The sequence below is a fragment of the Eublepharis macularius genome, chromosome 15, assembly GCF_028583425.1.
Source record: "Eublepharis macularius isolate TG4126 chromosome 15, MPM_Emac_v1.0, whole genome shotgun sequence".
NCBI lineage: Eukaryota > Metazoa > Chordata > Lepidosauria > Squamata > Eublepharidae > Eublepharis > Eublepharis macularius.
In genome coordinates, this window is record NC_072804.1 from 23,283,023 (window position 1) to 23,297,063 (window position 14,041).

Sequence of the window (14,041 nt, forward strand, 5' to 3'; positions counted from 1 at the left end):
ACCGTCAGCCATTTAACTACAGCAGTCAGATGTAGGCTCAGTCTCTCTGCCACATCACCCGGCAATTTGGCTAAAGAAATGTCGAACTGGGTATTGTCAGCACATTCATGACTCCCTGTTCCAAAACGAGAATGATTGCTCCTCAGGGCTTTACCCAGAGATTGGACAGCATGGGAGGCAAGAGTGAGCCTTGCGGAACCCCACAAGGCAGGTGCCATGCCATAGAAAACTGGTTCCCAATAGCAACCTTCTGAGTCCTTCCTCCAAGTAATGATTTGAACCAATCCAAACCCTTACTTTCACCTCCAAATGTTTCAACAGAGTGGCCTGGTCCTCTGTGTCAAAGGCTGCTGGTGAGTCTTGAAAAATCCGAAGCAAGGCACCACCTTGGTCTAAATTTATATGGAGATCATCCACTAGGGCCACCAGCACCATCTCTGTTCTGTAGCCTGCTCTGAAACCAGTCTAAAAGGAGTCTAGGGCAAAAGGTTTATCCTGGGAGGCCTGGCGTTGCTCTGCAACTGCTTTTTATCTCATGTTTCCCAGAAAAGGCAAATTGGATACCTTGTGATAATTGGCCACTTCATTCTTCTCTAGTGATTTTCTTTTTAGTAACGGATTGCTACCAGTTTTAGGGCACAGGGAAGGATGCCCTGGGTCAGTGATTGATCTATAATAGACGTTAGGGACAAACCAACAGGTGTGACCTTTACATGCATTAAGCATCCAGGACAGGCAAGGATTTAACACACGTGGTCTTCACAGATCCCAGGATACTATCAGCATCCATTGTAGAATGCAGAGAAAGGTGATCTATAAAGGCAGCTAAGTTGTGAATAGGAAGGTTTTTTTAATTTTTAAACAATCTTGTGCCAGTGCCCGATGAAAGTGGTGGTGGTGGCAGCACTCCCAATTCCAAGCTGCAATTCTTTGGTTTCAAAGAGCAATTGAAGAAAAATTACACAATTTTTTTTGTAAGAAATTGTTTATTGAAAAAAGCTGGTATCAACATATTTATATATGTATAAATATATCTTCAACAACTGTCACCTAATTTGTGCAACACAAGAATACAGCCATGTACACGAGTCCAGTCATCCCCAAACAATCCCGTCGATTGACTGTACCATGACTTACTCTACACCAGTGGAAACTCAAAACCAAAGAGATGAGGAAGATCCCTTTCATGGTTTTATATTGAGTTTTTTAAATATATACATTCACAAACATCAAAAAATGTAATTATAGGGATACCAGTGCTCCAACTAGGCCACTGGTCTCTCACATTTGTTCCAGTTGTTTTAATTGATAGCTTTTTATAAATGGGGTCTAGAAAGCCATTTCATAGAGCTATGAAGAGCTTGTGTAGGACTGCAACTTATTTGGTGTTCAGTAGCTGAGTAATAAATGGAACTGAAATTGAATGGAAAGAGACCCTAAAGAATCCTTTTTATCACTGGCTACTTACACAGTCCAGGCTGAGAAAACCCTAATCCTTGTATCCTTTAAGTGTTTGAAGCATTAAATGGGAGTTTGCAGTTAGTTTTTTTGAATTGCTAAGATGCTTAATGCATAATGCCAGAGGTTCAAAAGAAATATGTAGTTTGGCTTTTAACCAAGTTTCTATACAATTTTACCATATTCTTACTTTTTACAAGGAAAAAAGCCCCCAAATTTAAATTTAGGTAAACTACTATGTACATAAATACTGTCCATGTCTTTCAGAACATACAGTAGCTTTATAGATAAAACATTCCTTGTTCTCGTTTAAAATTAATGTTCACATTTCATAACGTATATGGATGACTGGAAACTGATGTGCATGCGTTGTGCTTCCACACACAATGTACAGCATCAATCCCAAAAATGTCGGGTGCACCTTGTTTTATGTTTTCAAGGCCTTCTTTTTTAAAAAAGCATTTCTTAGAATCTGCAAGCAGTCCAAGTTTTCCCTCCCTCCCCACCCAACTTCAAAGAAAAATACAAAAGCATGCAGGTTTCTTTATTGTGCCTTGTGTTTGTTGAAAGGTTGATAGACAGCAGGGCAACATCGAATCAGCCGATGGTGGTCAATCAGTTGCTTTGGGTCTCCTGCCTTTCAGGATGGCAAGGGGGGGATCTTGTTATTAGGGGTGCGGTCATCAGCCCAGACTATTATTAGGCTTTCTAATATTTGTATTTTCAGTGCCTAGTACTTCCCCATGCTGCTTAAAATACTATATTGCCTGTTTCAGTATTTCAGAGCCCTTGATTCTCGAAAGCTTATGCTATAATAAAATTGGTTAGTCTTAAAGGTGCTACTGGACTCTTTTTGATCTTGTAAGAAGTATTTGTGTGAGACCATTTCACCTGCACCCTGGTCTCAAGCAGCACCAAGATTCCATCTCAGAGCCAAACTACAAGTGACGCCTGACACTGGTTGGACACTTGTCAGCTTCCCTCAACTTTTGATGGGAAATGTAGGCATCCTGGTTTTACAGCTTGGCTCTCCATTACAGCTGCAAGACCAGGATGCCTACATTTCCCATCAAAACTTGAGGGAAGCTGACAAGTGTCCAACCTGTGTCAGGCGTCACTTGTAGCTTGGCTCTCAGTGTAGAGAGGGATAATTTCACACACAACTAAAATAACTACTATGTTTATGTTAAGGCAGTTTTAATTGCTGAATAAAAAGGTTCTCCTAATTAACATTCAGTTGTGCCCGTGCCATGAACAATCCTATGTGGGGTCACTCCCCCCCCCCCAAACAAAAGGAAGGACCAATTTAGACACAAAGGTGTTAACAGCTGTGTTTCTGTTACAGGCTTTCAAATTGAATGCTAGCTATGGAATGTACAAAGGCAGAGCTTTTCAATTAGGAGAAACATGTTCACCATATTCCGCCCACCTTATATACCTAAAGTAAACAGGAAAAAAATTGAAGAATTGCCTTTTTCAGTTGCAAAATAAGGGCCTGGAATGGATGGGAGGAGTGACCAAAGAAGGGCCAGTTGCATGGAGGATGGGGGGGGCAGCTGGTCTTCCACATTCTGTGTGGATCAAGAAGGGCAGAAGGGTATAGATAGACTGTGCTTTCAGAGCTCACCCTCTTGGCTGGTTGGTGCCTTCTGTGGTTGTCAGCTGTAAGGCAGAGAATCCTCCCACCCCGGAGTACACTGGCCAGCTTTACCTTAAGGGGTTGAGAAGATGGACCTACTTGCCTTTTACTTACCTATTTAAAAAGCAAAAGGGTGGATGGAAGAGAGAGAGAGAGTTGATTGATTGGGATTAAAGGTATGGCAATATGGAGAGAGGTTTGTCCTTTGGGTGTTCCTTTCTGCACTAGAAATCACCCCCCGGAACTGTATTTTGCTGGGGTAGGAAAAGCAGGCAGAGACCCACATTCTGTGAGGACACAGAGGGGGGGGGGGGATAGAATAATAAAAAAAATCCCCTCCCTGAGCACTTTGGCGCCCAGCCAGATCCCCCCCTCCCTTTACCTATAGCTGCTTTTTAATACTGAGGGAAGTGTTGGGGCATCCCATCATGACTCTCTTTCACGCAGGGTGCAGTGGTGAGATGGGAGAAACCCGCGTTCAGATTTCCGCTTTGCCATGAAAGCTCTCTGGGTGTTCCTGGGCCGGTCACACGCATCAGCTTCATCTACCACGCTGGGCTGTTGTGAGGATAAACTGGAAGAGGGAAGAATGATGGAAGCTGCTTCAGGCTCCCGTTGGGAAGACAAGCAGGGTATAAATACCTAAAATAGATAAATACTTCCCTACCAACTTTTGACCACCCCAAGTCCCGTTTCTGCTTGCAAGTGTACTATTCGCTACTGCAAACAACACTCGTTGACAGCAATAACATCTTCCTTGAGTTCCAGCTGGGCATTGGCAGTTTAAAATGTCTGTGCAAAACAGTTCTGTGCTTTCTTTATAGCACAGGAATGTTGTCCAGTTGGCCAGCCCTCAGAAACAGGAGGAGAAATGTTTAAAAACCACAAAGAGGACAACCTGTAAAAACACTTGCAGGGCTTCGCAGACCTGGATCATCACACGATCAGAAGGGGGGCGGGAGGGGGGGATGGGACTCAGCCAACTGATGCTTTAATGCAACCATACCTGCCTTTCCTCAATAGGTTCTCCTCCCACTCCAGTCCCCAAGAATTCAGACCGGATGTCTGCTGAGACCAGTATTCTGGCTCCCTGTCACTTACACTGGAGATCATACTCTGGTCTAAATCATACAGGAAGTATAGAAGCCTCCAGCTGGTGAATGGTGCTGTGGTCAGTGGTACAGCACCTGCTGTGTATACAGGTGGTTTAATCTCTGGTGTTTTCAATTTAAAGGATCTCAGGTGCTCAGTGCCTGAGACACTGGAGAGCAGCTGCCAGCCAGTCAGAGCTAATACAATGACTCAGCAGAAGGAAGCTTCATCTATGCAGAAGCCTCCATCTGCTTGTAGCAGCTGTAGCCATTTTGGTCTTCTCTCCATACCACCACCCAAAGGGATTCTTCACAGTACCAACAGAGAAGATGCAACAGCATCTTCTGCCCTGGTGCTGCAAAAGAATATCTGCAGGGTTGGAAAGCAGCTGAGAGAGCAGACAGCAGCAGCAGAGAAGGGACCAGAATGGGGCTTTTCACCATATTAGCCTGTTAGAATGAGAACCGCATTCTTTTAACCACAGGTGCCTCCCGGGTGAGCCAGGCCTTGGGCCTGGTCTTGCTCTGTGACATAGACGGTGCCACAATCTCCTGCCAGCCAGTCTCTACTGTGAGTGCACGTGGTCTTTGATAAACAAGATAAGTTAAAATAACCCCTGATGAGTGAGACAGAGGCAGCCTCTCCTTAGCAAAGAATTTATTTGGACATATTTGCAGTGGTGGCTTTTGCAATTGCACAACTGCAGTGAATTAAAACATCTGTTTGTTACTTATATAGGCAAGAGTGGTCATTAAAGGGGTGAATCCATCCCAGTCACACCTTGATTCCACACACATTTATTTGAGAATAAATTCCACTTAATTCAATGGCATTTACTTCCAAGTCAAGGGTTCAAATGGTTACCACACCCTTCAACACTTCCAAGGCTTCTTTATCAATGGAGGCATCCTAGTGCATGTCAGAGTTCATTTTATCTTGAAATATGTACAGATTGTTTGTGGCTGCAATAGCAATAATATTCTCTGTTGGGTGCCATGCCGTGTGCAGGATCTTCTTGGTAAAGTCCAAACTGTCGACACTGATGTCGTCTTTCCTTCGTTTGCCTCCCACACACACCCGGCGAGGTTTGAGAATGGCTCTAGGCTTGCTGCTCTCACGCGAGGCCTCCAAAGTAACGTCACGCTTGGTGTTCCGGTCAAACATTCGAAAGAAGTTGTTGTAGGCCCCCGTCATAATAACACTATGGAGGAAGGAAAACAGGAGATGTGTTAAGTTGCGGACTGAGGGCATAATTTGCAAAGAAGGTCTCCTGCACGAGCCTCCCTGAAAGGTGCTGTGTCTACATTTTCCTTTGAGACTGGAGGATCCATCCCTTAAAGTTCTACCTATTAACCACATGTCGGCTTAAGAATCTTGCCAAAATCACACTTCCATGGTTCTGGCTTCAAAGCCAGTGTGGTGTAGTGGTTAGAGTATCGGACTAGGATCTGGCAGACCCAGGTTTGTATCCCCACTCTGTCATGAGAGCTTGCTAGGTGACCTTGGGTCAGTCATGCACCCTCCACTTAACCTTCCTCACAAGGTTGTTATAACAACAACATCAACAATAACATTCGATTTATATACCACCCTTCAGGACAACTTAATGCCCACTTAGAGCGGTTTACAAAGAATGTTGTTGTTATCCCCACAACAATCACCCTGTGAGGTGGGTGGGGCTGAGAGAGCTCAGAGAGAGCTGTGACTGGCCTAAGGTCACCCAACTGGCTTCAAGCGTTGGAGTAGGGAATCAAACCCGGTTCTCCAGATTAGAGTCCTACTGCTCTTAACCACAACACCGAATAAAATGGAAGCGAGGAGAGCAATGTAAGCTACTTTGGGTCCCCATTGAGGAGAAAGGTAGAGTATAAATTGAATTATTTATTCTTATTTATGTTATTTATAGTCCTCCTTTCTCAGTGAGACTCAAGGCAGATTACATAGTGTAAGTTAATGCAGTGAACAATAAACAATGTCAATGAACAATGCAATCGGGGATACAAATGCAAGTTTGCAGAAATATGAAAACAAGAAGAGACGGAGCTGAAACAATGCTGGAGCAGAGCATATTAAACAAAGCGGAAATTACTCAGCAGGCTCATATGTAGAGCAGCAGACAGCACACAACACAGTCCCCCCTCCCTTTACCCGTGCCAGTGGAGGTGTGAAGCTTGCCCGGTATAGGAGAAACGTTTTGGCTGCCTGCCTGCTTCCTGAGCTAGAACTCATACCCTTATTCGTAGGTTAGGCTTAAGATTCCAATCTTTCCCCTTTGCTGCAGAGTTCTGGGGGCAAATAAGGGCAGGGCCCAAAGGAGGGGACGGCTTGGCTTGGCTTACTGAATGCCCCACCTGTCCGTCCTACTGACTTGTACTGTGCTGAGTCTAAGAGCCAAACTACACAAGATGAATTACACAAGGACACTCAAGTGAAGGGAGATGCAATGTTAGCAAGTTAGTTTCCAGAATTTCACCTTTCTCTACAGAGCCAGCAAAGATCGCTCCTCAGAGGGTTTGTTAATTTCCTCTTTGCCTCTCCCAAGGCTCTGTTAATTATTAACAAACCCTCTAAGGAGCGATCTTTGCCGGCTCTGTAGAGAAAGGTGAAATTCAAACTATGCTTTCCGGCTAACACTGCATCTCCCTTCGCTTGAGCATCCTCATGTAATTCATCTCATGTAGTTTAGCTTTAAGAAAGAACAAAAGAAAGAGGGAGTTGAGTGTTGCATGCTATCTCAACGCAGTTAAAACTGGGGACTTGATACAGCTGAATGACTTCTCTTGGCTTATCACAGTAGTTACTGTAGCACGTTCAGAGTGAGGACATGTCAGTTAACATTTCCTGGCAGAGATCAACTCTGGCTTCAGTTCATTCTTTTTATACACAGTGTCCCCGTTTGTTCTATTCTTTGGCACACTCCCTCTAGACCCAGAGTTTGCCCAAGTTCATAATAATATGTGTGGCTGTTGGCAAATGAGAGGTGTTAGACTGGGATCTGGAGACCCTGGTTCAAATCCCTACTCTGCTGTGGAAGTTGCTCAGCCACTTTGGACCAGTCACTCTCTCTCAGCCTAACCTACCTCATAGGGTGGTTGTGAAGATAAACAGAGGAAAAGAGAACCATATAAGCTGCTGTGGTACTCACCAGATCCATCAGTCAACAGTTTTCAAACAGATGTTTCTAACTTTAGCAAAGGATAACCATTTAATATTATCAGAGCAAATGGTGAGATATTAGCTAGAAAACATCACTGTTAGGTTGTCACAATATGTTCTGCTAAGCTGCAATGGACAACTTCTGGTGTGCATATAAGACTCTTTGGGTCATTCGATTTCTGTGATGCAGCACAATTTTTCTGTGGTCTCCCCTAAAGAGCAGCCTCAATTCAACTGCTTGCAAAATAAGATTCTTATGATATGACAGGCAGTGTGCAATAAGCAATTTGTGGAAAACAGGCAGAAAGTCTAAAAGAGCTTATTTCCTGTTGTCAGAAAACAGATGCCCTTTTATCTCATCCCTCCAACTTGCTATGTGCCCAGACTACTAAAGCCCTCCATGGCAGTCTCAATGTAATGGATACAAATTCTCAAGAATAATTCTGCAAAATATCGTTTAGTTGTTCATAGCAGAGCTGCATGAGTGTTCCTTTCTGTATGCTGTCAGCTGCACGTGATTAATTGCTGATTAGAGAGGTAAAATCAAATGAGACAGTAGAAAGGATAATCGAAAAGAATCCAGTAGCACCTTTAGGACTAACCAACTTTACTATAGCATACGCTTTTGAGAATCACAGTTCTCTTCGTCAGATGCATCTGCAGACGAAGAGAACTGTGATTCTCGAAAGCTTATGCTACAATAAAATTGGTTAGTCTTAAAGGTGCTACTGGACTCTTTTCGATTTTGCTACTACAGACTAACACGGCTAACTCCTCTGGATCTAGAAAGGATAAGTTACCTGTCAGACCCGTTCCATGCACATTCAAACTTGTCAAAAATGCAGTCATTTTCATAAAGGGAACACAGCTTGCTTCGAAGGTAGTCATGGACCTGTTGAAGAGCAAAAGGTAACTTTATTATCCCAAGTTTAGACCGTTAAGTCACTGGCTCCTTAGTGCTTGGTGGGGATGGCTGACCTTGATTGCCTCAAGCTGCAAATAAATGTGAACAAAATCAGAAAATCTTCCGGGATATAACCTCCTTGATAGATCATGTTACAGATGTAAGCGCATCTCTCTGCACATGCCGTGGCTCCACTGTCAAATGCAACTCATGTGAGACACTTGCCTGCATTCGGAGCCACAGAAATCACCTGCACAATGAGCATCATTCCTTGCCTTGTGCTGAGAGTTGGAGACAGAAAGACACATCAATGTATTGTCGAAGGCTTTCACGGCCGGAGAACGATGGTTGTTGTGGGTTTTCCGGGCTGTATTGCCGTGGTCTTGGCATTGTAGTTCCTGACGTTTCGCCAGCAGCTGTAACTGGCATCTTCAGAGGTGTAGCACCAATAGACAGAGATCTCTCAGTCCGGAAAACCCACAACAACCATAGAAAGACACATCCTTGGTTCTCATTGCTCTCCAGAGAAATCTTGGGAGTTTTTGTGAAGTGCCATCTTTAGATGTGGCCATTTCCCAAGTACTTTATACCTTAACCAAAACGAGTTCTCCTGACTGAGGAGTTTCCAGTTCTTGATCTACATCACCACTTATACATGGGCTCCAAACTCTTGCGGATTATAGGTTTACTTTTGTTGGCTGTACTCAGTGATAAAATCTATAATTTTCTGGGTCTCCACCTGGTTTTGCTTAAAATGAGGGCTCTTTCTATCAAACCTTGTAAAATCGCTCTGATTTGGATGGGGTGGGGCCACCACAGAAAAAGCCCGTGTATGGGCTGCTGTTGATTTCACCCATGCGCAGGGTGGCACCTGCAAAAGACCCTGTTTGGAAGAGCGAAGCTGCCGTGGAGGAGCACAGGGAGGGAGGTGGTCCCATAGATATAGTGATAACCAATACCTTGAACTGACACAGTAACTGATGGGTAGCCCATGGAGTGACTGCAGGATGGGAGTGATGTTCATGGCCCTGCTCGCTTGGGCTTGGAAGGGTGTGACTCTACTTAGGATGGCACTGAAAGCCTCTTCCACTGAAATCCATGCTGTGGGTTCACCCCTAGACTGGGAGTTCCTTGGAACAGGTGCCTCTTTTTGCACACGCTGCTCTGGGAAGGCACGGCATATGCTGATGGCAACAGGTCAAGGAACAAAACAACTTGGGCAAACTGCAGCAGCCCTTCCTTGCTGCTGTTCTCTACCATTCTGTAATTTTTATTTCTATTTTTGTGAAATACGGCAATTTTTTATAGGAGACTGGTATATGCTACAGTCTGCCCGATCTGGCCCTAGTTATAAGCTCTGCACTCAAGCTGGAGCGTGCGTACACAAACACGCCTATTCCTCAGTTTTAAAACAATTCCAGCAAACCATTGTTCCCTCCCCTCTGCCCAACAGCTTTGTTTCGCTTCTTTTACAGAGACGTAGCAGTAGAAGAAATAACATTACTGTCAAGGCACAGAAATGTCTTCAGGATACAGGCACAAGCTTTTCTTTGTAATTTACAAAGATCTATTTTAAAAGCAACATGAAAGGCTTTTAATGGGTTAATAGAAGGCAGCTCATCTACAGCATATTTTAAACCTTTGTGCAAACTTTCAGTTGTAATGGGAAAAATTGCATTATATTCATATCCCACATCCCAGCACAGAAAAGTGTAACTTTTAATTGGCCCCACTGCAGGCGTCTCTTCACAGCTTTGTAGCTCCTGTAGCATAGTGGTTGGGTTGTGAATCAGCACTCTGTTGATTTGAATCCCTCGACTGCCATGAACTCTGCAGGTGGCCGTGGGGAAGCCGCTCTTCTCAGCCCCACCCCCCCAGCTCCCCAGCTGTATTGCAGGGATAATGATAACACTGACTTCGTTCACCGTTCTGAGTGGGGCACTAATCTGTCTAGAAGAGCCATATGTAAGCGCAGTTATTATTAACTGTCTGCCTTATTAAAATTAATATTCTAATTTTAATTTTTAATTTTAAACAGACGTGTTAAGGGTTTTATTGGTTTTGAGATTGTATCCTCTTGTGAGGATTATCCAGGCCAGGGGAGAAAGTATGTATGAGTATAGTATGGAGACATCCAGGATGAAAATAAACAAACATCTGAGGACATATGAAACATGCCTGTTAAAGACGCAGCTTTCAAATTCAAGTTGTACCATATTATGCACCATTACAATTAATCCCTGGGGTTATTAACCCCACAGTGGAGCATAACAGAGATCAAATCTCTGAAGGAAATGGCAGTTCCTTTCTAAAGCTTAACCAAGGCTCTGAGTGTAAGAGTCTCTCTACCCAGGACTTCTGACACGTGTTCTTTACATGTTGGGAGATGCAATGTTAGCCAGGAAATGTAGTTTTAAATGACAGAGCCAGCAGAGATCGCTCTGGAGGGGACAGATTCTCTCAACCCTCCACTGCCTCTAGCATGCTAGACTGTCTCCCCTTCTGGAACCTTTGTCCTGCCGAGGCTCAGTTTTAAGCAGTGAGGGAAGCAGGGCCAAGGGAGATAATCCAGCATGCCAGAGGCAGCAGAGGGCTGTGAGAGAATCTATCCCCTCTTGATCGATCTCCACCAGTTCTGTCTCTTAAAACTACGCTTCCCAGCTAACATTGAGTCTCCCAGCACTTGACGAACACACACCCAGGCGTCTCGTGTAGAGAGAGACTAATGTTTGTTTCTCTCTCGCACGCACACTCTGCAATGGAGGCTCCCACACCCCATGTTTCTTGGCTGGAAAGAATGATTTCCTGCCTGGGATCTAAGAGTGCTCCATATCGCGTCAGAGCAGAATCTCCCCTGCTGTCAAAGGGGAAGAGGCCTACCAAGCCTAGTGACCAAATGTTGTCTGTACAACAGGTTCTCATCCTGTGAGATACCCCTCTCTCTCACACACATGGTAAGAGCACTTGGTTGTAGCATGAAGTTCCTAGTTGCTGAGGGAGTAGATGGCATGCACCAGGACAGCAGCCATTTCATCTTTATCCAGTCTGGCTTTCTCTAGAGCAGGGGTGGCCAAACTGCGGCTCGGGAACCACATGTGGCTCTTCTAGACATATTGTGTGGCTCCTGGAGGTCTCTAAGTATCGCCATGGCCATACATTTTATTTTAGACTAGTTTATTTCCCTCCCTTCCTTTCCTTCTATGTCTTTCCCTCCCTTTTCCTTTTCCTTCCTTCTTTCTTTCCATATCTTTCATATTTTCAATAAAATGTCAGGGTTGCCAGGTCTGACTCAGAAAATATCCAGGGACTTTGGGGGTGAAGCCTAGCAAGGATGTGATGTCACTTTTGTGATGTCACTTCCAAACCAAAGGTCAGGTGATGGCTCTTCCCAAGCTCCACCCCTTCCAATGATGTCACTTCCAGCATACTGCACCAAACCCCACCCCTTCCTGCAATGTCACTTTCAGGACACTCCCCCAAGCCCACCTCCTCATCTGAAGTCACTTCAATGCACCATGTCTTGTGGTTCTCAAACATCTGACGTTTATTTTGTGTGGCTCTTACATTAAGCGAGTTTGGCCACCCCTGCTCTAGAGTATCTGAGTACTACCTCACAATTGCTCTCGCCTGCTCAGCTGTCATGTAGATGAGCAGAAACCTCAGACGTCCATGTTTATGCTTTCCTGTTTCAAGGATAGAATTTTCCAGACCCGAGGATAAGGCCCAAGGCTTGCCACTGTGGAAGTGACTCCCTTTTCTTTCCTTAGCCCCTGATCTCAGCAGGAGCTCAAAGAGGAGAAACCTCTTGGCTTATCACCTAGAGGTGGAGAAGATCTTCTAGAAGCCCTGCTTTCTGCTGTTATTTGGGGAAACAGAGGGAGGCACCCTGCAAGCTGCAACTTATCTGACCTGTTAACCATCAGGCAGGGCCAGTTCTGAGGCCAAATGACCCAAGCATGGAGTGGCATACACCGCAAGGCCACTGCTCATGCCCAACCATCAGAGGCACCCTGCTGGGACTGGACCATCACCAGCTGGATCTGAAGAGTGAGGCTGTGGGAAAGGATGGGTATATTTTGCTTGGGGTGATTATATACCTTGAATAGGTGATGGACAGAAGTACGGCTTCAGACAAACCACTGCTTTGTCCACCAGCAGTGAGCACTGAATTAAAGTTATTTGGGGTTAAACCAAGGCTAACAGTAGTTTTATACCTCGAATGGGTTGGCAGAGTGCAAATAAAGCAGAGAAGTTATGCTGTGTTGATTAAAGAGGCTAAAAAGTTTATTTAAGAAATATATATCTGAGAGTGAAGAGGAGAGATAGAGGCTGTTCCCACACGGCTTACCTGAACCCGGAACACTGAGCAGCATGCCGAAAAAAACGCGGAAGATCGCGTTTTCTCGCGCAATGTTGCGCAACATCGCGCAAAACTCGCGAGAGAAAACGCGATCTTCCGTGTTTTTTTCGGCATGCTGCGCAGCGTTCTGGGTTCAGGTAAGCCGTGTGGGAATGGCCAGAGATAGAGTCCTGACTATCTGACTACATCTCATAGAGACAGTAAGTGACAAAGCAGGAGAGAGAAGAAGCAGGATATTGCCCTGTTTAGCCCAATAGGAGACAAGACAAGGAAATGACCCCCAGGAAACAAGAGAGATGCTGCTCTCACTGTCCTAACTAAGTGATCCTTGCTGCCCCCTGCATAGAAGGCTCTTCTTCCCTTCATGCTGCTGCAGTACACCAGACATGGCGATTTCCAACAAAATGCAGTTTTGAGAAATGTCTAAACATACACTGACTGCCTCTAGCACTAATGACTGAACTTTTAGGGATGGCAACAGCATATGTTAAATGCTAAGTGTTCTCAGAATCAACCATCTTCATATTGTATTTAGAAATATTTATGACACTGCAACAGGCAGGGAACATTCCAGTTTTAAAAAACAAACCAACTACACACCTGGTATGTTTCTACAGGCCTTGTTTCCATGTTCAGATCCCAAACTTTGACAGTGAGGTAATCTCTTGCTAACATATATCGGCCACTGTGGCTGAATTTGACATCGGACACTGAAGAGATAATTTCGGAGAAAAAGGATCGGCTGCTGGGGTCTTCCGGTTCTTCATAAACTGGGGAGGACAGAAAGAAGAAAACAGTGAAGAGGACCATGAAAAGATTATCATAGCTAGGGGTCATTTCGTAGAAAAAGAGCTGGAGGAACTCATTAGCATAACTCATTAGCATGTGTCACACCCCTTGGCATCACCAGAAGTGTGTCATTAGCATAACTGATTTGCATATGCCACACCCTCTGACATCACCTATCCAGGCTTTGGACCCAATCCTGGCCACTCAGGGCCAAAACTGAGCCCAAAATGGCAAAAAGGAGCTGAAAATGGCTGAAAAGTGGTCCAAAATGGTCAGGATCGGGCCACTGCTGAGTGGGAGAGTGATCCACTGCCCGTCAGAGGCCCAATCTGGGCTGTTTCGATCCCAATCCATGCTGAAACAGGCCCCAAATGGCTGAGAGTCGGGTGGGTGGGGCCACCTGACATGTGACCTCTTTGGGGAACTGCCAGAACTGCGTTCCTGTGCGTTCCCCCTCAAAATGAGCCCTGATCATAGCTAACTTTCATTTTCCCACGGCCTTTTCAAATTGTTCAAAACAGTAAACACAGCTTCAGAGAGCTCAGCTACAAGAGACGAATTACACGAGGACGCATGTGTGAAGGGAGTCGCAATGTTAGCCAGGAAGCTGAGTTTTAAGAGAGATTGGAAGGCTTTGTCAATT

General features: G+C 44.9%; 1 protein-coding gene across 3 annotated transcripts in view; it reads right to left on the reverse strand.

Moving 5' to 3' along the window:
* Positions 1–4,873: 4,873 nt before the first annotated feature.
* Positions 4,874–14,041, reverse strand: part of PPP2R2C (protein phosphatase 2 regulatory subunit Bgamma) — a 115,613-nt gene continuing 106,445 nt past the window's right edge. For all 3 annotated transcript variants that reach the window (XM_054999298.1, XM_054999299.1, XM_054999297.1), the window contains 3 exons: positions 13,210–13,379; positions 8,146–8,237; positions 4,874–5,390 (listed from right to left, as the gene is read on the reverse strand). In XM_054999298.1, the coding sequence (XP_054855273.1) occupies positions 5,099–5,390; positions 8,146–8,237; positions 13,210–13,379 (554 nt within the window). In that variant the 3' untranslated portion in view covers positions 4,874–5,098. The remainder of the gene's footprint in view (positions 5,391–8,145; positions 8,238–13,209; positions 13,380–14,041) is intronic.